This window comes from Camelus dromedarius, chromosome 2 (assembly GCF_036321535.1).
Source record: "Camelus dromedarius isolate mCamDro1 chromosome 2, mCamDro1.pat, whole genome shotgun sequence".
Lineage (NCBI taxonomy): Eukaryota > Metazoa > Chordata > Mammalia > Artiodactyla > Camelidae > Camelus > Camelus dromedarius.
The window spans coordinates 66,588,119-66,613,855 of record NC_087437.1 but is presented as its reverse complement, the minus strand read 5'-3'; the positions used below and the strand labels follow the sequence as shown (position 1 = coordinate 66,613,855).

The 25,737-nt window shown below is 43.7% G+C and overlaps 2 protein-coding genes across 3 annotated transcripts in view; one reads left to right on the top strand and one right to left on the bottom strand.

The window, feature by feature from the left end:
• PLA1A (phospholipase A1 member A) overlaps nt 1–2,863 on the top strand; it is a 47,501-nt gene extending 44,638 nt beyond the window's left edge. Inside the window, exon 11 of the mRNA XM_031455207.2 lies at nt 2,408–2,863. Within this exon, the coding sequence (XP_031311067.1) occupies nt 2,408–2,483 (76 nt within the window). The 3' untranslated portion in view covers nt 2,484–2,863. The remainder of the gene's footprint in view (nt 1–2,407) is intronic.
• A 4,210-nt stretch (nt 2,864–7,073) lies between these two features.
• Nucleotides 7,074–23,690, bottom strand: POPDC2 (popeye domain containing 2). 2 transcript variants are annotated; one of them, XM_010981572.3, is made up of 4 exons: nt 22,742–23,690; nt 18,849–18,957; nt 12,523–13,073; nt 7,074–7,627 (listed from the first exon to the last, which is right to left on the bottom strand). In XM_010981572.3, exons 1-3 carry the CDS (start codon nt 23,230–23,232, stop codon nt 12,567–12,569), a joined length of 1,107 nt encoding a protein of 368 aa, XP_010979874.1. In that variant the 5' UTR covers nt 23,233–23,690; the 3' UTR covers nt 7,074–7,627; nt 12,523–12,566. The 2 variants fall into 2 exon arrangements, with proteins under 2 accessions (XP_010979874.1, XP_010979875.1); XM_010981573.3 differs by having other exon boundaries at nt 12,665–13,073; nt 22,742–23,688.
• Nucleotides 23,691–25,737: the final 2,047 nt, after the last annotated feature.

Genomic DNA, 25,737 nt, shown 5'->3' with positions numbered 1-25,737 from the left:
TATTAGGTTAAAATAATAGTGTAAACATGAACATTTCAAAAAATATGTTTGTGATGAAGAAAGCACAGCCATTAAAATAATTTAGGAGCTACTGGAAGGGTGAAAAGGAGAGAAACAGAAGGGGAGTCATGAATAATGAGGAATCAGGTTACAAGAAACAAAATTCAGGGAAAAGAGAAGAAACCAAATTAGAGAGAAGAAGGAGTCACCAGTGTTTTCCTCTCAGATACTTCAGGGAGGATCAGGTGTGAAGGCCAACTGTCCAGGGGCAGGAGCTGGAGGGCACCAGGCCTGATCTCCTCAGTGGGGCCTAGAAAAACCAGACAGAAAGGACCTTCTTCTGACTCGTCACACACAAGTCAAAAAGAAAGTGTTCTGGCTTGAATAGTAGACACAAGCAAAAGAAAACTGGAAAGCAGAACTAGAAGTCTCTAAAGTCCCAAGTGTTAATCTGATCCATGTTGAAATGGGTAGCCGTTGAGTTTAACAAAGTTCCAACAACCACTGTGGAAACTGGGTTCTCAAAAAACTAAAACTAAGACTACCATTCAACCCTAGCAATTCCACTCCTAGGTGTATATACGAAAAAAACAAAAACACTAATTTGAAAACATACGTGCACCCCAGTGTTCACAGCAGTATTATTTACAACTGCCAAGATATGGAAGCAACCTAAATGTCCATCAACAGATGAATGGATAAAGAAGGTGTGGTGTGTGTATACACACACACACATATACACACAATGGAATACTACACAGCCACAAAAAAGAATGAAATTTTGCCAGTTGTAACATGGATGGACTTGAGGGCATTATGCTAAGTGAAATAAGTCAGATAGAGAAAGACAAATACTGTATATCACTTATATGTGGAATCCAAAAAATACAACAAACTAGTGAATATAATGAAAAAGAAGCAGATTCACAGATATAGAGAACAAGCTAGTGGTTACCAGTGGGGAGGGGCACAGTAAGGGCAGGAGATAAAGAACAAACTATTATGTATAAAATAAGCTACAAAGATATATTGTACAACATGGGGAATATAGTCAATATCTTATAATAACTACAAATGGATTATAACCTTTAAAAATTGTGAATCATTGTCCTATACACCTGTAATTTATATATATTGTATATCAACTATACTTCAATTAAAAAAAAAAGAGCTCTAACAATTATCACCTAAATGCCAGACAGGTAGCACCATGTGTGGTGCAGGGACCAACACCGTAAGAAAGAATCCATCCAGCCCCTCAGTGTCTAGAGAGGGAGTCTGGAAGGAGTGGAGGGCTAAGGGAGGTGGCCCCAGGGGATCCGAGGGTCCTTCAGGGGCAGGTTATGCTGACAGAGCTGGAGGGAAATGACCAGGCTGTGGGAAGAGAGGGGACATGTGTACTAGACTTGAGGGATGAATAAAGTTCAGGGCTGACAGGAGGGGCAGAGGGCAATTCCAGGCCATCGGCAGCTGGCAGTTGCTGTCATGTGCTGTGCAGAGGAGGACTCACAGAAAGGCTCACGTCAGAGAAGTGAACCAAAAGTGAAATAAAATCCTGTGATCTTCAGGGAAATTTCTGCGTGGGAGAAACGTGTCAGCATATAAATTCAATGACAATTAGAAGTGAAACTATTGACAGCATTGCTCACACTTCTTCAGTCATCAGGATTTGCATATAAAGGAAACCAGGGTGTCTGGAATATAAGAGGAAGAAGGTGCAGAACCTTTAAGGTGAACTCAACTCCCTTCCCAGGCAGTTCTCCCCAGGGTCTCTCTCAGGTGTGTCTGTCTCTCTGTTCTGTTGCCATAACATGTCCTAGTCCTGTACCTGAAAACCCACATGCCATTTCAATGGCCTCAGCTGTTCTCCTAGCTTTGTTCCCTCTACTAAAGTCCCTCAGAACATGAATGTCTGGGAAAGAGCTAGGCTCTACCAGACCCTGTGGTGGGCACTGAACGCAATCTTCCTCCACACTGCTTTGAGAGCACCATGTCCCTGCTCATGTTCCACTGCATCTTGATTGGAGCTCAGATGTCTCAGCCGGTCACTGAGAGCCATTGCTTCCCTTCTGCAAGCATGCCTTCCTTGTCCCTCCAGCCTGCAGACCTTGACTCATGTGTATCTTCTCCTTGGATTGCTTCTACCTTGCCTACCTCTCTCTGTCTTTTAAGGCACAGCTCAGTGTCAACTTCTTCATGAACCTGTCCTGATCCCAGAAATGGGAAGTGACATCTGCTGAACTTCTGTAGCTCTTGTAGTGGTTTCACATTCGTGGAAGGCTTGTCACAATGGAGTGGCATAGTGCTTATTTGTATGTGTGCCAGGGATCCAGCTTCACCTTAAAGTAGTTAAGGCCTTGGTGGTGATGGAGGAGAGTGCCTCTTACTCATGTGTCTTGTTTTCTAGTTTTGGATGTCCTTCAAGGGCAGGGACCATGAATGATTCACCCAGCAAAGCATGTGGTGTCCAGAGTAGTGTTTGACAGCAGTGGATATTTAGTAAGTATTTATGAGATAAAAGAATACTTCCTGTCCTCTCTTTAGAGCAAATCTGACTATGTGTCAGGCTTTATTCCTGAAAATATGAAATTATAACCCAAAGATTTTCTTCTCACATGTGTGGATCTCTAGTGTGGGATTATTAGAACAGCTTTACAAATCCATTATCATGTTGAAAATTTTCTGTAGACTGAGTAAATACAATGCTTTGTACATATATGTAATGCTTTGTTTCAAATTTATAGAGATACTAACGTGGTTAAATTTTTTAATCTATAACTTATCTATAACCCTTATTAGAATCCAGATGTCTTTGCTGTTACATATGACATTAGATAATAAAAGCACAACTTCTATCATGTAAGGTCTGATCCTCTTAAAAATAAACAAACACATTAAAATAAGTCCCCATCCTGAGGAATCTCTGCTATGTACCACTATGTATGTGTGTATAACAACAGCTCTGCCTGGGTGATTCTCCAGCTTGGGGTGTGGTCCCACACCCCAGGTAACACTGAGTCTCAATTTACAATGTACAGTGAGCTTTTTTGTTGTTTGTTGCTTCATTCACTCCCTACAACAGCCCTCAAAGATTAACAGGAGACTTATTGGATTTCTCAGGATGACAAGGGTCTTCTATTGTGAAATGTACATGGGAGAGACAGATATCAAACAAGAAAGAAAATAAATACACAGTGTAATTTTAGAAAAAAAATGAGGAAAGAACAGAAGAGCTATATGGGACACACTGTACTACCATGCACGTAATTAGAATCCTAGAAAGAGAGGAAAGAAAAAATAGAGCTCTGAAGAAAGTCCAGTCAAGGCAAGAAGACAGAGGGTGATGGTGAGGTGAGGTGGGTATCTTAGCTGGGATGGTGACATTGAGCTGAGAACTGAATGACTGGAAGAAGTCAGCCAGGAAAAGGTATGATTGAAAAACTGCAAAGGCTCTGATATAGAAAGGAACTGGGTATGTGTGAGGAGCACCCAAAAGTCTAGTGTGGCTGAAACATGATGAGTGAGAAAGAGAGCAAAGTATGGTTGGACAGCTAGGCAGGTGGGGCCTTGTGGGTCATAAGTGGCTAAAAGAGTAGCCTTCATCAAACATTCCTTGTATTCACCCACATTTCCCAGTCCCTTTAATCATCAAAGCACAGAGTTGATTATTAAGTATGTCCATGTGACTAGCTCTAGTCAATGGACTGTGGGCAGAAGTGATTTGTGTCATTTCTGACACAAATTCAGTCAGCACAGGAATGTCAAGCTGTTTCTTTCTTCAAGTGACAGAGCCAGAAGGTCAAAGTAGGTTGAATCATTGAGTTGCAACATGAAGACAGTTGCTCTGATGAGTCATGCAGATTCTCAGCAGACTTTAAGTAAAAGTGATAAATCTGTGTGCTATTAAGTAAATGACAAACTGATTCTAACCAATATCACAGTAAGAAATTTAATTTATTTTAAGTGTAATAGGAAGTTATTTGAAACTTTTAGCAAGACAGTGAAGAGATCATATATATGTTTAAATGATCACTTTGTGTGGAATAGATTATGGGGAAGAGGGACAGGAGAAATTAGGAGCCAATTATAAATCTATTGAAATTAGTCTAAGTATGAAATAATGGTGGCTTGAAATTAGTGGTGTCAGTGGGGGTGTTGAATTGAATTTGGGGTATATTGTGAAGACAGAGCTAACAAGACTGATGGAAAGACTCCAAGGTTTTGGGCCTGGGCTACTGAGTGGAGTAGAAGAGAGAGAGAACAGAGGTCAAGTGGTGAGGTGGGAATGAAGAGTTATAAAACATTTTTGGTTTAAAGAACTCTTCCAAAGGACAGAGGGAGAGAGAGAGAGAGAGAGAGCGCGCGCAACTGCTTCCCAACTCCTTTCACAAAGTCAGCATAACGTTGATATTAAAACCTGACAATGATATGGTAAGATACATGGATGCAAAAGTCCTAAACAAAATATTTACAAATCAAGTTCATAGATACATCAAGAGGAAAATACATCATCATAAAACTGGATTTGTTCCAGGGATGCAAGTTTGTTTTAACATTCACATATCTATTAATGTCCTTCATTAACAGAATAAAGAAGAAAAATACACTCAATTAATGCAGAAAATAATTGATAAAATTCAGTACTCATTCATTTTAAAAAACCCTCTTAGCAAATTAGGAATAGAAATTCTTTAATCTGATAGGAGTATTATAAAAATCTAATAGCACATGTTATATTTAATGGTGAAATATTGAAAACATTTTCCTTAAGGTCAGGTATGAGAGAAGGATGTCCTCATCATCCCTGCTATCCATTCATCCCTGTACTAGAGGTCCTACTCAGAGCGACAAGGTGCCAAAAGAAGGAGAAGAAGGAGGAGCTGGGTAGGGGGAGGAGGAGGACGGGACAGGGAAAGGTATAGGTCAGGAAGGAAGAAATAAAGCTGTCATTATTTACAGAGGATGTGAACATATTTATGGAAAATCTTGAAGACTCTATGGATTAGTGATTAGAATTGATAAGTGAATTTATCAAAAACTCTGGATGGAAGTTGAAGATATAAAAATCCATTATTTTTCTGTATGCCAGTAATAAAATATTAGAATGTAAAAAAATTAAACAATAGTATTTACAATAGCATCAAATTTACCAAATACCTAGAAATAATTCTAACAAAATCTGTGCAAGGACATCTTCATAATAAACTACAAAACACTATGGAAAGAAAATTTCAAAAACCAAAATAAATTAAGTGCTAGACTATGTTCATATATTGAAAAAATCAATATTATAAAGATATCAACTCTTTACCAACCTAATCCACAGTGTGAATATGATTCTAATAATCCTAGCAGAGTTTATATTTTTGTGGAAAGTAACAAGCTAATTCTAAAATTTATACGGAAATACAAAGGGAAAGGCCAAGAATAGCCAAGACTTGAAGAAGAATGAAGTTTGAAGATCAACAGATACCAAAACTTATAAAGCTACAATAATTACAACCAGGTGGTATTGTCAACAGGTAGAAAAATAGACTAATAGAACAGAAGATCTAGCAGACCTACAAATACATGGATATTTGATTTATGACAAAGGGGTCATTGAACACTAGTGGGGAAAGGACAATCCATTCAATAAGTAGTGCTATCTATTGGATATTCACTAGAAAATAAAAGATTTGATCCTTAGTTCATACTATACACAAAAATCAAATCCAGATTGCTGTAGCTCTAACTGTGAAACGTAAAACAATAAAACATCTAGAAGGTAACATAGAATATCTCCACGGGAGGAAAAGCTTTCTTAAACATGACACAGAAAGCAATAATGATGGAGGAAAAGACTGATAAATTACTGCATTGAAATTAAGAACTTATGTTCATCAGAAGACACCATTTAGAGAAAAAAAGAAGTCACAAATTGGGAGTATACATTTGAATACATAGAAGCAACAAAAGACTTTTAACCTGAATATTTAAAGAATTCCTTGAAGTGAATGAGAAGAGCATACAAACAAACAGAGAAACGGACAAGAACTAGAATAGACACTTCACAATAGAGGATATCTATATGGCTAATAAAACAGAAAAAGGTACTCAACCTCATTCTTCATCAGGGAAGTGAAGATTAAAACCACACTGATATGCCGCTGTATACACCCAAAGGGCTAAAATGACGGGGGTAAAAAAAAAGACAATACCAACTGTTGGAGAGGTTGAGAAGCAACCAGAACACTCAGACACTGCTCGTGGGAATATTAACTGGTACAGTCACTTAGGAAAACTGACAGTATGTACTATAGTTGAACATACATATGCATACCCAGTGCCTCAGTAATTCCAGCCCTAAGTATATGCCCCCAAAATGTATGCGTATGTGTACCAAAAGATAAGTTCAAGAATGTTCATAGCAGTGCTATTCATAATTGTCCCAAGCTAGAAGCTACCCAAATGCTCATCAGTGGTAGAATGGATAAATAGATTGTGGGATAGTCATACAACAGAGTCCTACACAGCAACAAAATGAACAGACTGCCGAGAGAGCAAGAGAAGCCCAAGGATCTCCAGCTGTTCCAGCCCTCCTCTGTCTGAGGCTTCCCAGCCTGGGCCCCAGACACACGCGTGAAGAAGACTTCGAGGTGATTCTCACCATAGCCACTGTCTGAATGCAATAGCAGGAGAAACCTTGAGTGAGAAGGGCCCAGACGAGCCCAGTCCAGCCCCACATTCATAAGCAAAACGTATTATTGTGGCAATTTTGAGTCACCGCTTTAGGGATGAACGTGGTACAGCAATAGGTAACCAGAATACATATGGAAGTATTTAGGGGAAAAATAAAATGGAATGTGTTAAATTTGTAAAACTACTTTAAAATAGCTAAGGAAATTTAATGAAATAAATTTGTAACAATCCCTCTAAAAACTATTGTTTAATATTAGGGTCATAGATAGAGCAAAAGATTTGTAAGTTGAACGTAAAGCTTAAGGGCAAACTAGGTTCTAAAATTTCTACTTCCTTAAGCTGAATCTTAATTGAAAAAAATTTAAATGAACAAAACAGGACAAAAACAGTGAAAACTTCTTAGATAGCTGACTTCATTGATCCTTTCAGAAAATTGAAAGAAACAACATAGGGAAAGGAAATGAGTGATTTATTGAGTGCTGACTAGGTGTCATACCACATCCTAGGTGCTTTACCTAAATCAACTCATGGAATCCTCACAACCCTGTGAAGTGGGTTTTGTAATCCCCACTTTACAGATGATGCTCAGCGAGGCTATGTAACTTGCCCAAGATCCTGCAATTAGTAAAGGAAAGAATCTGTGCTTTTGCGATTTTGGATGCCTTCTCCAGGAAGGAAGGCTGGTGAAGGCACAGCTCTCGAAGTCACTCAGGGCCCTTGGTGTGGCTGCAGTGCCGGAATCGTCTCTGTCTGCTCTGACCTCGCCTGTGAGCCGGCCAGTTGGTGAGAAGGAGGGTGTGCACACAAGTGACCTTCCTGGGAGGATGACGTGGCCAGGGGAGAGGATTGTCCTTTGATCCTTACAGTTCAGGAGTCTGGGTTGGAGCCAAGGGGGCCTGTCCCCTGGACATAACTTGAGAGTAGCTCTGGAGAGGAGTTCTAGAAGCTGTGGGAAGACAGAGGAAGGATTTCAGCACTGTGGCTCTGCATAGCTTGCCTAACTTCACAGTTCTTCTCAGGGTTTTTTTCCCCTCTACCAGTTCCCAATGTTTTAACTGTACCCAAAGCCTAACACAATAGGGGCAGTTGTATATTTGAATCATTTCATTCTAGAATCTTAGCACGAGTCCACTTTAAAGTTATACAGTGCAACCCTCTCATTTTACAGGAGAAGAGACCAGGAGATCAGCTTCGGTTGCCTCCTGTGAAAATTCTGTAGAACTCTACTTCCTGTCTAACACTACAGAATGAGCTTTTTTTTTTTTTAATCTGTATAGAAAACTGGTGAGTTTTATCAAATCCCTGTCTTTAATTTTCACAAGAGAGGACTAGGTAAATGAGGTCTGTAAAACAGAAGTAGGAACAACCTGGATGGGCCCTAATAGAGGCTGCTGTGATCCGTAGGGTGGGGAGGGTCTAACTCACCTGCCTGAACCTGGGGCCTGGGCAGGTGGAGTAGAGCTACCATGTAGAGGCTCAGAACCTGAGACCCCAGGCAGCTCCTGCCACGCCACCTTCAAGGGCAAGTCTTCTGCCTCAGGAGTCTTTCTAGTAGTTCTGGGAGAAAAGTGCTGTTTAACAACACTGACAGCTAATAAAGCACCTTAGAGCCTGAATATAGTGGGACAGTGGTCTGTCTCCCTCCGGCAAATAAAAGAAAACAGATGAAGGTCTGGCCATCACTTAGTTGTTCAGGGGCCTGGGAGCTAGTGTGTGTTTTTTTTGGACCGCCACCATTTTGCTGTTCCTTTTGTTGTCAGAGGATCCTGCCAGCTCCCAGCTTCCCTGGAAAGCCAGACTGGAGGAAATAAGGGGAGAAATTATGTATCTCAGAGAGGGAGAAAGAGAAAGAGAGAGGAGAGAGAGAGAGAATTTGCTAAATATTCTACACAGAACAGAATTTTAAAATACCCTATAAACTAGCACTTTACAACTTACTTATTGCCTTTATGTACTTTATCTCAATTACTCCTCGCAGCAACCTGGTAAAGTAGACAGAAGCTACCTGTCTAATTATCAGTCGGTCTTAAATATCTATGAGACTACTAGCCCTATTCTGCAGAGGAGGCACTGTCCTTGATGGTGGTTAAGTGGCAGGACTAGAGAGTCAGATCTCAGAATCAGAATCGTAGCATCACAGAGTTAGAAGACACCTTAATAGCAATAACCCACGGCGTTCTTCTCTCAGTGCCCAAATCATCTTCAAAAACCTCTGAGAATATTTCTTCTGGTCCCTGCTTGAACTCTTTCAGTGATGAGTAACTCAGTACTCCTTGAGGGGATCCATTATTAATACTGAACTGAAATCCTTTTCTTTACAGCTTTCAGCTCTTAATTCACTTCTGTCCCCAAGAACTACACCAAATGAGGGGAAATTGTAATTTGCCTTTTTTTCAAAATTTGAAACTATTATTCTTGTCCATCTCTTGCGGATTAAGCATCTTCAGTTCTTTCAACTGTTACTTATGATGGCTCATAATGTGATTACCTGGCACAGTGCCTAAAATATATAGTAGATACTCAGCAATATGTTTTTTGAAATGGTTCTCTGGCCCTTGCTACTATGTCCTGGTCCTGGCCTCTTTCCCTGACCACAATTAGCCTCCATGTTGTAATCTGTTTCTCATTTGTTTGTTTATTTAAATAATTAAGAGGAAGGAAACATATATATAGTCTTTACTTTCAAACCACAGAGGAGTCTTCAGAACAACTTGAAAACCTAACCAAAATTGGCCAAGTTTCAGGCAGCTTTCAATTATTTTGTGATCATGAACTCATTATCTGACTTAACTGATCACTTCAGAGATGCATTCATTGAGTATCTCCTATAAGGAAGACATCACATGGAGCATTGTGGAGCACAGAATTAGCCCGAGAGATTCTCATGAAGGCAGGGTTAATGTGGGGTCTACCTGTAAGACCCTGTGTGAATACATTATCCTGCAGTGCTGCTTTGCAATTCAAAGTAGCAGCACCCATTTGTGGCTCAATTCTGGCCACCACCAGACTGAAAATTCTGCTCTCTTCAGAAAAGAGCTCCAATAGAAGCTCTGACTATTTTTAGTTGGTCCTAAATTGGATTGGTGGGAGGGAAAAGCACTGGTGTCAGTGTGATGAAACTGTCATTCCCAACAATGCAGAAGTCAGCCAGTTTCGTGCCTCTTATGTAAGTGCTGGGCTGGGATGAATAGCAATGAGCTTACACAGTTTTGGAACCTGAAGAGCAAGGGACTAGCTGGTGAACTGTGCCCTGCTCTAGAAGGGAAACGACAGTGAACTGCTGCCAATCATGAGGGACTGTGCTTGTTTATTACAGTAATAACCCTAAAGGGAGTTTGATGGCAAATAAATCAAACCAAACATCCCAAAGAACAATTCCAGAAAAGGGTCTCTGGGTTAAATTATCCCATTATCATAGACTAAATTGAAAGCTCTCTGAAATTTGGCCAATTTGATCATGTTTTCAAATTGTTCTGAAAACCATGTGGAAAAAAACAATGTGTTTTTTCCTTTCTCTCTATTACTTAAACAAACATTTAAAAACCTAGTTCCTTTACACTGCAAATACCAGTACTTCAGAAAGTGAGTTACTTTAGCAGTTTTCTCATCTTGAGCTTCAGAAAAGGCTGAATCTGGAAAGAAGCCTTTCACGCGATGTTAAGGGTGGTGTGTTAGGGGTGGAAGACCTAGGAGACTGAGTCATGACCTCCTTGCCATGAACATCTGCATTGTCTTCATGTGGTAGATGATGCCCTTCACAGTTACAGAATGGAAGGAACTCCTAGTCAAGCGGGACCCACCACCCAGCAGAGAGAAGGACAATCCCAAGTCACAAGAGAAATAGTGAAATACAGCAGAAAGTTCTTTCTGGAAGACACACTGATGTCCTGGGACTTGTGTCCATTATACTTTTGACTGACTGCTTCTTTTCAGTCCTCTGAACAGCTCATACTTTCCCTTCTCACACGAACCTAAGCGGGCCTTTGGGGGCCAGCTGGGCCAACACACTCACACGAGGAAAGTGAGGTTCAGTGAAGTTGTATGGTTTGCAAACAGTAGCAGAGCCAGACATAGCAGCCAGGACTTTGGGCTCCTGGTGGGGGTCTCTTTCTTGTTTACCGTGCTGCCTGCCTCTTAACTTTCAGGAAAACTCGTGCATGAAGTATGTAGCCACCTAAAGCCAGGAATTTTTATACCTTCACTTGAACAGTTTTCTTTAGAGGTAGAGGGAGAGGTACTAATCTTGAAAGAGTCAGGATTAAAAACTAAGTTGGGGGTACAAGGTTGTTTAGGCAGAAGAGAGAGAGTATGACAGGAAGTGGGGGGAGAGAGAAGAAGGCAACAGAAAGATAAATACACAAACAATAAAATGGGGAAGATGTGGAAGACAAATATGGATAGGAGAAATTAACTGAGAAGAAGAAATGGAGCAGGAAACTGAGGCAACCAAGGACTGAGCAGAAGTCAGAAAGAGGGAAGAAAAAGGAGAACCAGCAGAAACAGGAAAGGAGAAGAAAGCCAGGAGGAAATCGAGCACAGAGACTGCTGTGAGTTAAGAGTGTGTTTGCAGGCGGGTGGGTGTGCTGGACAAAGAGAGGGTCCACAGGACAGAAGCCACGTGCACTGGTGAGGGTGGGCGAGGAGGGAGACGACAGCTGGCACAAAGGGAAAGGGGCCATGGGAGAGGACAACACAAATGGAGGAGATCAGAAAAGTGATCTTGGGTGCCAGACTCTGGTTCTAGGGACTCTGGTCCCACAGATTTAAATTCCGTATCGATAAATCCAAATAGCTAACCTCTTACCCCTCACCTCCCTTGCCTCTTGCATCATTTATATGACTTGCTTTTCAAAATGTACAAACATTGACTCACTTACCTCAAGTACCCTGGAAGCCTTCCTCACTGAACTAGTTTCTTGGGAAAAAAGTGTTTCCCAAAGAATGATTAATCTCTTCGCCGCCCCTCCCCCACCTTGGAAATGCCTTCCAAATTGGGAGCAGTGGGATTTTCCTCAGGAAAAGCCAGGCCTGCACCATGCGTGGGTGGAGTCGTGGAGGAAAACGTTGTAGCATTGTGAGAGCAGCTGGGGGAGCATGAAAGCGACTTCCCAGAACTGCTCAGCATGGCCTTTCTCGTGCACTCCCCGGAGCTGTGAGGGCAATCCTACATGCTAGTCCCACCCAGACTTCACGCGCCCTCTGCCTCCCACAGGTATGGTTTGCTAGGAAAGCCATCCAGTCGCAGCAACATTCAGTCAGAGCAGCGTCCAGTCCTTTGCCTGAGCAAACAACACACACTCCCCTGGGCCAGAGGAGGGCAAAGTGGGGACATTTTCCTCCAGGGTCATTTGCCTGCAATTACAAGCCGCTTTGAAATATGTGATTTTAACAGAGATATCTGCCCAATCCAGGCTAAATGACTGCTTTCCAGAGCTGAGGATATGCCAAGAAGAACCATTAGAATTAGAATTATGCCAGCTTTTTAAAAAATATCCTTTAAAAGGCATGCCACAAGTAAAAATCCCCTTCAGCCTTAGCTTTGGCCTTAGTTATTCGCACAACCTTGCAAAAAAGATTAGCAACCTATGAGCTTGCTCAAAATGTCGACCAGCCCACTTTCCAAAATGCAATCACAAATCACACTCATTAAGGGATGAGTTTACAAAACCCTTCATGCCTTGCATGCACCTGGAGTGAGTTGCTATCTGCATGTTTGGGTTAACGCCACATTCCCGGGGTCCTCGTGAGGACAAGCTCCATGAAAGGATTTTTTTGCCCTTACACACTGAGTTAAGGGCAGCTGTTGGCAGGCAGGAGGAGCAGCTGCCTCTGAGTACTTACACAGGATGCTGAGCCCGGCGGCTGTGCCCACGTTAGCTCTCCCCTCACCTCATGTACTCCCCATCACTCCTATAATCCATGAATGACTCTGATCCTGACACCTCCTCAAAATCCTCCAGCACCAGACTGGTGGAGTCCTCACCCAGGACGCCGCTGTCGGGCCTGGACGTCCTGGCCCAGGGAGGAGGTGCCGGAGGGTTGGTGGCTGCCGGCGAGGGAGAGCTGGGGGGTGTTTGCCGGACAGATGTGGGCCGGGCCTGAGGAGGGGACGCGGCTGGCTCCCGGACTTCCTCGTCATCCTTCTCCGACTCTGGTCCTGCCTCTGAGGCGGCAGGACCCAGGACATGGTAGAGGCTGGGGAGACGGATGTCAAAACGCAGCCCGAACTTAGCAAAGAGCTTGTCATTGAGCGCATAGAGCTTCTCTGAGATGTCATAGCCCAGCAGGGCCGAGAAGAGGCGAGAGAGGTATCGCTCTTTGGTCAGAAGAAGGTGGAGACTTTTCCGGGGCCAGGAAATGTAGCTACATTCGGTCTCAGCTGTCAGAGTGACCTGAAACGGGTCAGGAGCAGAGAGTGAAGGTTGAAACTAGAAAATGTGTCCATGCTTAGCACAGAGAAAGACACAGTTACTTGGCAAACAGCTGCACTTTTACTGAAGAAGCTGTGGAAGTCCCCCTCCATGGAAGAGGAAGAGGTTCAATGAACACCTTACTGTGTTCACTGATGGGGTTGAGGGGTGCTTGCTAGGAGCCCTGAGATCAGCCATTCCCTCACTGGGCCCTCACTTCCTGGAGCCTGTTTCCACCTCCAGCCTCCTCAGCTCTCATACTCTATGTCCCACGGCTAATTCGGAAGGTTCTGAGCTTCTTGTGATTTTAAGATAGAGAAGGGGCCTCCTAGTGCTCAGAAGAAAGGTCAGAATGCTGATGACAGTTTAAGGGAAAAAAGGGATAATATATTGGAATAGGAACACAAAACATAATTGGAAAGAATTTCAGTTAGGGAAGAGCCTCTGATTAAGTGTGCCAGGCTGCATCAGGTGGACAGAACGCTGGCCGGGGATTTAGGCCCATGAGTTGCTCTTGACTCGGGCACTACAGGTAACCAGATGGATCTGATGGCTGAAGTCAGAAAAAGGGCAAAGAGGAAGAGGAACTCTTGTTTTTCTTATTGTATTTTTCTTAATTGAGGTGCAGTTGCTGTACAATATTATATAAGTTCCAGGCGTACAACATAGTGATTCAGAACGTTTAAAAGTTATGCTCCAAAGAGGACCTCTTAAAGGCACAAAGTCAAAGGGTACTCTACTCCCCACTTATTTAGACATTAGGAATTTCTGGGCACTCACTATGTGCCCATGATGCAAAGCTAAATTACACCTGCAGGGTCAATAACACAGTAGGTGCTCGCTAAACCCTTGTTAAAACAATGGTGAGTGGTAAAGCTAGGGTTCAAATGAAAACATGCTTAAGACAGTAAAGGAAAAAGGTGTAGAATCACACAATTCTTTATACTCTGGCCATACTACTTTAAAAGTGAGCAGGTCAGCAGAGCTCATGATGCAGATGTGTGAATAGACACTGGCAATGAGGAGGAGGAGGAAGACAGCCACTAACATTTACTGAGAGGCGACCATATGCCAGGCATTGTGTTAAGTCCTTTATGTGGATTATCTCATTAAAGGTAGAGTTGGCTTTCCAAACATTCTTTAGTAGAGATTGTACATAATCCTTTTATTTCATTTTCCCAGATCTTCCCCTCTCCTCCCCTCCCCGCCCCCACAGTACCCCTCCTCCCTTCCCTTCATTCATTTCCTCCTCTCAGCTCCTCCCCATCCCCATAGTCATTAGCACTGAAGTCAGGGCTCTAGATTACCTCATCAAGACCAGAAGCTAGTTTCAAGTTCCAGTTTTACCCCTTTACCAGCTGTGTAACAGCAGACAAGTTGCTTAATCTCTCTGGTCTTATGAGAAAGAATTCGGAAAGTGGTACTCACAATTCATCCATTACTAAGAGTTCAGCAGGTCGTTGCCACATTTGCCATAACCCATACTTCCGTCTTACTAAGAATTCCCAAACAAGAAAGCAGAGTACCCCTCATGAAGCAGGTGAGTGTAACAGCTAATGTGGACACAAACAACTTCCTCAAGACTGAACACAAAGACTGGGGGCATTCTTATGGGCATGCTGTTACTTCTTCCATTTTAAAATAAATCAAAATTTTAAAATGAAAATCTTTTTTCTTCACTTCCTTGGCTAGCTATCACTCCATTGCTTTGCTCTCCTTTTCAGCAAAACTCCATGAAGGAGTTATCTATACCTGCTTTTACCAATTCCTCTCCTCACACTCTCTCTTCAACCAGCAAGGCTTTGCCCCCATGGTCCACAAACTGCCCCTGGTAAAGTCAGCAATGACCTCCATGTTTCTGAGTCTGGTGGTCAGTTTTCACAGTGTCCAGTCCCTCCTCTTTGACGCACTTTACTTGGTTCCCAGGATGCCACCCTCTCCTAGTATAATCTCCCAGTTTGTCCCTTTCAGCTTCCTTTGCTGCTTCTTGTTTTTCTCTCCAACTTCTAAATGCTAGAGTATCCCAGGTTTGGTGTGTTCTTGAACCTCTTCTCTGTCTACACTCATTCACTTGGTGATCTCATCCAGTCCAATGGATTTATATATACCGTCTGTATGCCAATGACTCCCAAACTTGTCTCAAGCTCAGGCCTTATTCCTTAATTCCATACTCAAATATGCAACTGCCTACATGCATCTCCATATAAATATCCATTGACTACACAGATCTAGCATAGCCTAAGTGGGACTTCTCTCCTCCCCAGACCAGCGCTATCTGCAGCCTTCCTTTTTTCAGTCGATGGCAGCTTCATCCTTCCAGTCGCTGAGGCTGAGATTTTTTCTTAATCTTCTTTCTCTCACACTACATCCGAAGTGTTAGAAAATCCTTTTGGCTCTATATAGAAAATATGTACTCTGGCCCTTGATGATGTGTCCCCTCATCACCTCTCTGACTTCATCTCCTGCCATTCTCCCCGCTCCATCTCTCTGTTCCAGCCACATTGGCCTCCTTTCTGTACCCCAAACATGCTAGTCCCTCCTACCACTCAGATTTTGCACTGGCTCTTCCCTCTATCTAATATGCTGTTCCCCCAAATGTTCTCAGAGTTTACACTGCCAACCCCCTCAGATCGTTGCTCAGATGTCACGTGTTCAGCAAAGACTTCCATGACCATCCTATTTAAAATTGCAACTACAGTAGATCCTTGAACAACATGGATTTCAACTGCATGGGTCCACTTAAATGCAGGTTTTTTAATAGTGAATACTAAAGTACTACACAATCGGCCAGTTGGTTGAATCCAAGGATGTGGAACCCTGGATTTGGGCAAATCATATATATGGAGGTTGGGACTATAAATTATACATGGATTTTCTACTGCACAGAGGTTGGCGCCCCTACCTCCCAAGTTGTTCGAGGGTCAACTGTATATCTCCCTTATGCCACTCTAATTTTCTTTTATTAGAAGTTATTATCTTTTAACATATTACATAATTTACTTATTCATTATGTCTATGGCTTATTTTTTGTCTCCCCTACTAGAATATAAATTGCATGAAGGCAGGGACTTTCAGCTGTTCTGTTCACTGATATATTCCAAGTACCTTTAATAGTGCCCAGGATATAATAATGCTCAATAAATATTACTGAAATGAATGAATCAGATGAAAACTATCAATCTTATATATTGCAAAGCAACCTGATGTCATTTTCTCACGTCCTGTATAAAATCCTTCCCAAAGGTCTTCGGGAAACCTGTGGATTGACTGGTTTCCACATATACACGCACACATGTATAATAAAATTTTGACAAGTTTTTCTTTAATTCTCACCTTTGAGGCTGGTTGAATGGATTAAATGAGATGATATATGTAAGAAGGGGATGCAAACTAGAGAAACAATGATGATTTCTGTGTGATCCTTCCCAAGCTATGTTCTTGGTGACTGATGAGAAGGTCACAGTGTTTAACAGTCAATAAATACATCATTATTTAATTGAATTCTTGAGAGGTATGATGGGATGTTGACTCACTTGTGGTAAGTTCAATAAGAATTATGATTCATCTAGTCACTGTGGATTTCCCTGTTAGTCAATAAATAGACTGTGCAATTGCAAAAGGCAAGGACAAGATGAACTACAACCGAAAACAACACTTGACATTTGCAAAGAGGAAATGGGACTTTACAGAGCCAACAGCAAATGTGTGGAACTCATTGCTCCCAAAGGAGATGCATGCTAAAAATACAGATGGGAAGAATATGATGGTCCCTACATTCAGGCTGAGAGGCCATCTGGGGTTACGGCCCTTCCTTTCAAGCATAACTTAGGGGAGGACACCCGGCTTATCCACCACCTGTTCCTTGGTGTCAGTGTCAGAAACAGAGCCTATTCCGGCTGGCTTAGGACCTGACTCAGCCCTCCTGAAGGTTCTTATGGCGCTGGGGGAGTTCTCAAAGGAGACTGCTAGGCTGGTTGGTGAGGACATGAATGTGTGTGGTGGGGGAGGAATACATTGGGAGGGGGTCTGTGGCTGGTGGTCCTGGCAGTAGGATCAGGATTGCCCCTCAAGAGTCAGGGTGGTGCGGAAGCAGGCCCAGCCAGGTGGCACTGCCTGGCTTGTGTCTATTCTGAGTTTGGCTCGTATGCTCGCCTGAGGGACTCCCTGATAGAACTGGTAGGAGACACAGGGAACTCAGTACTGGCAAACTATCTGGACAGGGGAGCCCTTATAATGGTGTGTGTATGCAAACTCCACTCTCCTGGTAACCCTCCCATTTTAAAAAAGAATAGATGTAAAATTAAGTGAAATAAGACAGAAAGAGAAAGAAAAATACCATATAATGTCACTTATATGTGGAATCTTAAAAAAATGACACTAATGAACTTATTTACAAAACAGAAACAGACTCACAGACATAGAAAACAAACTTATGGTTACTGAGGAGGAAGAGAGGGTGGAAGGATAAATTGAGAGTTTGGGGTTTGCAGATACTAACTACTGTATATAAAATAGATAAACAACAATGTCCTACTGTATAGCCCAGGGAATTATATTCAATACTTTGTAATGGCCTATAAGGAAAAAGAATATGAAAAGGAATATATATAAAAAACCTAATCACTATGCTGTACACCAGAAATCAACACAACATTATAAACCAACTATACTTCAATAAAATAAATAAATAAATAAAATCTAGTACATTAAAAAAGAAAAAGAAGAAGAATAGAAATAATGGAGCCAGGCAACTTAGCCCTGCCACTTTCTAGATGAAGACCTTGGACAAATTACTTGAGGTTCTGAGCCTTACTTTCCTCACCTGTTCAACAGGTTAATAACAATATCCAGCCCAGAGGGTTGTTGGGAGAATCAATAATGCAATGAAATAGGTTGTATCTGCCACATGCTAGCCATTCAGTAAGTGAGGACTACAGAGAAGGTCATCAAAATCTGAAGGATCGGCAGAGAAGAGAGGAGGGCTCTCAGGCAGCCAGACCCTGCCCTTGGAGCGTGTATGTGAGCGCCCTAGGAAGCCCTCTGAGACACCCACCGCCTGCTGCCAAGCCAGTTCAGCCAACCTTTACTGAACACCTACTACTGTGTTCAAGGTACTGCCCTTGGAGCCGGGGGATGGAGAGAAGAAGCCCAGGTTTCTACCTCAAAGAGTTTACTAGAAAGGAAACCAGATCGTTAGAAGAGAGGGCAATATGTGTGCAGTCAGAGTAGTGAAAGGAATAGAAAAGTCCTGCAGGCAGCAAGTGGAGGTGGAAGCTGGTGACGGCAGCCTGGGCAGGCTTCAGAGGAAGTGAGATGCCATAGCCTCATCTGGATGAGGGAAGTGCGTTTCAGATAGAAGCCGAGGCATGGCCATTGCAGAGCAATGTGGTGTGTTTAGGGAAATACTAGAAGTTCAGCATGGCTGGTATGAGCAGGAAGTATGAGGAAGGAAGGGGCTGGAGATGCGGCTGGATGTCACTAAAGGTCTTAAGTTGCTCTCTAAGGAGCATGGGTTGTTATCTTGTGATCACTGGGGTCTTCAGAAAGAGTTTTAGGCACAAGAGTGACATGGCCCCCTTTTCGGGGATCAGCATCACCCCACCCAGGTACTCTTCCCATGGAAGGAGAATGCTCCCACCTCAGGCATCATATGGGCATTGGCTCAAAGGATAGATGGAAGAGGCGGAATATGGAGGGGGAGCTATCGCCAAGTTACAGTAGGATGGGCTGGCCGCGCTGCCATGGGGCTCCCATTACCTGGAAGACCCCCTCCTCAGAGGGGTGCAGCGATTCCCACTCAGGAGAGTCCATGAACTGGTAAGGAAAGATGTAGTGCAGAAACTGCCCATCCTGGCTCACACGAACCCTGGCAAAGGGAGAGAAGAGACTGTGTGGGAAAAGGGAAGTGGTATCCAAATCCTCTTCGGAGTCTAAATCACACCTTAAAAAAAATGGAAAATGATTGGGATTCAGTATGAGTGTTTTCCTCTTTTCCCCAGAAAACTCAGAGTCTCAGCTTCAACCTCTCTTCTAACGTCAGTTATATCAGGAAAGAAAGTGTCTCTATCAGGAAAAGGGGGCAAATAAAAAGATTTCTAAAGTACATCCTGTCCATTTGGAAGGAGCTATCATTCCATTTTTTTCTGGAGCTTTATTGGCTAAACAAATATACATGGAGCACCTGCTGTGTTCCTGGAAGTCTAGGTATGGAGAGATGATCTGATCCTTGCCCTTAAGGATTTCACAGTTTAGTGGAAGGCACAGGCACACAAACAACTGGCTGTAAGTCCATGTGTGGGACTGGAGACTAGAGAAGGGAGAGAGGATGGCTCTCTCTGAGTGGAAGACTTCTCAAAGATGACATTTGAGCTGAGTTTTAAAGGATGAGTAAGACAGTGAGAGAAGTAGATCAGGATGGGGATGAATGGAGAGCTGGGAACAGTATGGAATTCTGTTCTCCAATATCTGCTTTTTCCCTTCCTCCATAGTACTGGAATTCTAGCTGAGCTCATGCCTGCCCAGCTAGACTACATTTCCGTGCCTCCCTTGCAGCTAAGTATAACCTTATGATTAAATTATGGCCAAGGGGATATTAGCACTCCACATCTTGCTCCTAGTGAATGCCTAGATATATATGTATGCATGGAATTACCAAAAACCACCATCAGTTAATAAGCTATTGTGTAGTATCTGACAACCTAAAGGTGGAAGACAGAAAGGATATAGGCCTCAAACCAAGCCAAGGATGTGGTGTCAACCCCTATTCTCTGGTGGCAGAAACACACTTGTTCCTACAAGACCTGCTAATGTATGAAGCTAGCTAGCAGAATTTCCCTGAGTAATGAAAGGATACAAGAGAAAACGAAGTGCCATGCTCTCCTACCTCATGGTCTTCACATATTCTGTCCACTCCAGCTGGCCCTCTTCCCAATCCCCACCTTCTCTTCAGGTCTCAGCTTAAACATTCCTTCCTCCAGGAAGTCTTATCTATTACATGCTGTCATTGCACTTGCCCTTTCTCCTTGGAAATCCCATGTCTGTTATTCACCACCATGTCAAACATGCACTGGTGACTCTCTTGATAGACTGTAAGCGCCACAAGTACAAGGACAACAGTTTTCACATTTTAAAACTGAGAGGAAGGAAGGGAGAAAGGAAAGGAAGAAGGAAGGGACCATCAAACAAACGAACTCACTGTGTCACCATGAAGGGGGTGAAAACCTCAAGGAAAAGCTTCTCTAACAAAGGAAGACAGACAACAGGAGAGAATGAGGCTGCTGCTTGCCCACACGTGCACACGTTGGATCCTCCCATCATCTCCTCAAGCAAGGAATCTGGCCACCCAAGCAACCACTGAGGATGGACAATGTTTTAGAGAATGAGTAACACCTAATGAGCCTGCATGGCCCCCTGAAGCACCTTGTAACCATTTCCTTTACCTTTCCAGTCTCTACTTCCTTCTTGATCTCCTGGACAACAGGTAATTTGCGTGTGGGAATTCATGCTTTGGATTTTATATGAGAGAAACTCTCCAACAGTAAGCACAGCTTAACAGGGTGATAAACTTGGAGGAAGCCACTTTGCCTTTCTGAGTCTTGAAAGGGACTGATTGCCTTTATGAAAATAAAACAAAAAGGACTTAAGGATGTCTAGGTTTCAGTAAAGGGCTCCAGATGAGAGTCTGTATGTGAGCCTGGGAGGTCTCCACAAAATGCTCCCACTTCCTGGCATGAAGTTCTTATCTGTTGCTTCCAGATGTTTGGTAGCTCACTATAACTGGTCAAAGGTACAATGATTCTCCTCTGGAGCCAGAGCCTGGTCATAGACTAGAAGCCTCTTCCCCCAGCTCCAACTTAGTGAAGCTGAGAAAGTTGACAATGAAAAAGATATTTAAACAAAACTCTTACTCCAAACCTTGAAATGCAAGAAAAAAAAATCAATGTCTAATTTTTGACTTGTATTTTTGATGTGAAGTATACTAGGAAAAGCCACACTGAACAGACAAGCCCCCCTTCTCTTCACAGGGACTTGGTCTTCTACAAGTTCATGGTAAATCCATCATATAAAGGATACCTGAACCGTGCAATAATCATGATATACTTCCATAAATGAGCACCATACTGTGCAATGGGTGTTTCTTCCTCCAGTCTCAAGCCCCTCCTTTGAACAGAGGAGCTATTAGGAGCAAACAACATCATGGATCTCATTGAATGAGCATATTTCCTAAATTGTCTTTATTTTAAGCATGGAGCTGTAGGTGGCAAACATTTTGGCACTATTCATAATGTATTTGTATTTACACATGTATTTGCTTACAAATAATTGCATTTGTTTACACTTCGATTCACTCATAAATGAAATGAAAGGTCTCCCCACAAAACTTCATAGCTCATTCAACCCAGGACCTCAGAGTCCAAACAAAATAAAAACATGTATACATCACACTTTTGATTCCAAATGTTAATACCTAAATGCATACCATTACTAGCAGTAGCAATAGTTGTAGTGCCATCATCATCAATGTCAAACTGTTTTTTTCCTACTGTGTGGCTGGCAGTCTTATCTGGTTTCTTTTTTTTTTTTTTTCTTGGAGTCTGAGCCTTCTGATTACTATCTTATCTTTCTATCACCTTCTCCTGGTCGTAAAAAAGCAGAAAAGAGGAAATTAAGTACAAAGCTTTTGAAATATTCTGCTGCTTTCCGGAGAGCCAGCCCAAGTATGCCAGGCTGAGATACTTACTGTCTGATGCTCAGCTCCACATATAAGTCCCACGAGGGCAATATTTCAAAGAATTCACAATTGCCTACCAAATGCATAGCATAGAGCCCCATGGTATTTTTTCAGAAGAGATCAGCCAATGGCCAACAGTTACATGCAGCCTGACCAGGTGTAAGCTAATCCTGATGAAGACCATTTTTGCTAATGTCTGTCAGCCTCCTAAAAAGTGTCAGCCAGGTATCCCCACCATATCCTCAAAGAGGTACACATGGGCATCACTATTCTTCCCTCACTGTCTGGCCCTCAGATTTATAGGACTTGACTCCTTGATGTGCTAGATAGGAATGGACAAGTGCACAAGGGATAGCTCCACACCTGGGTGCATATAGAACAGCTTTACTATAGAGTCTGCATAGGATATTCTCCAATATATTTGATGCCCTAGCAGAAACATGGGTTACAAAAAAAAACCCTTCTGTTTTGGCACTGTTCCCTGGCACACAGTTGTCACTTACCAAATGTTGAATGCATAAAGAAGGAACAAATTAATCTTATTGAAATGTTCAGTTTTCCAAAGCCTACAGAGATATTGCCACAGCCTAGGTATGACGCACTGGTGCGCGCGCACGTGTTTGTGTGTGTATGTGGTGTGTGGTCATTTCAGACCCAGGCTCAAGAAACACTCACCCCACCCCTCTTAGCGGCGAGTGCACACCAAATCCTTCCTGCCAACCAAGATGCTGCTTGAGCTAGTTTTCTCATGGAAAATGCTAAGAAAGGGAAAGCAAGCTCATGCTTAGAAAAATCTATTTTGGTCTGACTGGCCACATCCTTCCTCAGTGGAAAGAGACGCGAAATGGAAAGGCCTGCAGTGGGAAATGAGAAGTGTTGGTGTAAGGAAGAAATGCTGGGCAGGGATAGAGGGGCTTACCGGCCAGAGAGCAGCAGGGACAGGCGGTTAATGGGTGTCTCGCCCTCCACGGCGTAGGTCTCCTCCGTGGCCAGGGTCAAGACCTTCCCCTCACAGCAGCGCACCACCTCCCGGTACGCCGGCAGGGGCACCTGCAGGGGCAGGCACAGCGTCTTGTAGAGGAGCTCGAACTCCTCGGGGAGGGCGTCCTCGCGCAGGCGGTACAGCAGGTGGGCCAGCTGCAGCACACAGGCCACGGCCAGCAGGACGCTCCAGAGCACGACGTCCAGGCCGCAGGCACCGAACCAGCCCCACAGCACACAGCACAGGTAGCCCGTGCCCAGGAAGCCAAAGAGGTAGAAGCACCCGTACACCCCACTGCCCCCCATGAAGCCCAGGAGCAAGAAGCAGTGGGCCAGGTGGTAGACAGCCCCTTCCAGATCCGGCCTCCAGCCGACACACAGCGACCCGGGCTGCAGGAGCTGGCCCACCGCACTGCCGTTACTGCTCATCTTCCCAGCGCCTCAAAGCCTGGTCGGCTCTGAGACTGTCCCCACGTGGGAAATTCAGAAAATGAATGCACCGTCCTCCCAGATGTCTTCTCACCTCCGGCTTCTCCCGTCCTGCTCCACCCTTCCTGGGAGGAATGCTGCCGGTAGCTGTGGGAATGAATGGCAGAACATAGTCCACTTTGTGGAGAACTGAAAACCTTATCTTCCTCTCTCTTTGCTTCAGCAAGGCTCTGGCCCTCCCCGCAGAGCTCTGGCGAGCTTCCTTGGCTCCAGATTTCTTAGGACAGTCCACATTTGGCTCTGGGCAGGACACCTAAATTGTCCCGAGGAAAAGCCAGGACTCTGGGGCTGAAAACTTCAGCAGCAAAGGATAATCAAGTGGCCACATCCTGCTCTCTGTTGTCCCCGAACAGAATGAAGAGAGCCCAGCACGGGAGGCACAGTTGTGCTCCATTTGGAATGCGTCTCTCTTGGCACCGGAAGAAAGGGTGACCCCAGACGGATACCATGTTTGGAATTGGAATCCAAGAGGTACTGGCAGTGAGGAAAAACAGGCCAGGCACACAGGCAGGCTGGCAGAGCACTTAACATACCTCCCCAGAGGACAAGATAAGACCTGGCACAGAAAGACAGGCGGGGCGGGGGGCCGAGGGGGTGGACGAAGGAAAAGTGAGCACAGAATTTACCGCCACACCTTGAGCAGGACACTGTCCAGACCCCCTGGAGGGGATGGCCGGGGGCTCTCCTGAGGTAGGAGGACACATCAAGGTAGGAAAGTATGGGACTGTTAGCAGAAAAAATCCTAACAATGAGAGTTGGAAAACCCCTTGAAGGCCTTTATGAAGTCACTTTGGAAATATCAGTAGGCATTTACTTGACCTCCATTTAACAAAAATAGCTATGAAAAGCAGCTTTTTGAATTCTGACTTTCTTCTACATGTATCTGGATCTAGTAATAGTTAATACCTTACTCAGACCATCATCCTACCCACCCTAGTATTTGCAAATTATAATAACCATCACCTATTAAACACTATGAAGTACCAGGCCTAGATTAGGACTTTACACACATATGACTTAGTCATCACACAGCCCTTCCAAATAAATATTATCATCCTGATAGGTCCGAAAGAAACTGAGGTTTAGAGAGGTAGCAAGTTCCCACAGGTTTACGGTAAGTGGCAGAGGCAGGATTTGTTTCCAAGTCTATCAGATTTACTGCTGTGTCCCAAGTAGTTTGCAGAGTAAGTAGGAATACAGGGCTGGATCCATGACTCCCAACCCCACTCTTCCCCCAGGAAGTCTGATGACGTCCCGGAACTTCTGGATGAAACCGGGGTCTACCTCGGGTCACGAAGAAATAAATCTGGAATATGCAGACACTAAATTAAGAAATGTCCCTCTGGCTTCCAAATGACTCCTTAATTTTTTTTCCTTCCTGCTGGCTGGGAGGTACAAGCTATCATTACTTCTACAGCCCCCAAGGTACGAGCTGGTGGGAGGCGGGGCACCCAGTAACCATCCAGAACTGTTCAAGTGCTCAATCCATAGGGACCTTCATTGTACTGCTGGTAAGCTAAATAGCATTAGTGAGAAATTAGGACTTGTCAAATATTCTGAGGAGCAGGAGCAGTACATACTGAGTGCCTACTATGAGCCAAGCGCTTAGAGAATCAAAGATTCCCAAGAGCTTTCACTCTATCAGGGGAAAGGTGTGGGAAGCACGGTACTTGAGTTAGGTTTAAGGAGAGGTGGCAGCCTAGAAGGAAGGGGGCATCGAGGAAGGAAGATGCAAGATGTAACGTGAGATCTGAGGTGTAAGGGCTGAATTAGCCAAGTAGGTAGAGGGAGAAGAGCCTTTCCAGTGGTGAGAATGGCAGAAGCACATGCACGGAGGTGTGAAAACGTATGGCATGTTGAAAGAAGCTAGTATTTTTTTCTTATTTACTTACAATCACCTGACCAACAAATGTGCATCTTATTCTCTTCTTTCTAAAATTGAAGAGGAAAAATCAACAGTAAAGGAAAAGAGTTAGAGAGGGCCTGGAGGACCCCCCCTTCTCCACAACAGCAATTTGAATCAGTGACGACATTTCAGCAGTGGATTTCGGGGATTTCCACGTGCTGCTTTTACATCACCTGCCTGCCTCCCCACCCACTTTAGCAGGCAGCAGCTGCTCATCCCTCCACCTTAGTCATGCACCCCCTGAGCTGTCAGAGTGGCTGTCCCTGCCAGCTGTGAGCAAGGAAATCAGAAGCACAGGAACCAAGAAGCAACCAAGGCTCTGCCCAAGATAGAATTTCAAAGCAGGTCATCTTTCTCAGCAAGCCTGACCAGTGGGCTGGCCCTGACCCCTTAAAGAGACAGGCAGGCCCACTGAGTATTGTTCTCAGCCTGCCTTCTTTGTCAGTCCACATATGTGCTCATCGGAGCAGCAAGTACTAACATTTATCAAGCAGTTATTGTTTCTGCGTATCTTCCCATGATACCTTTTTTTTTTTTTT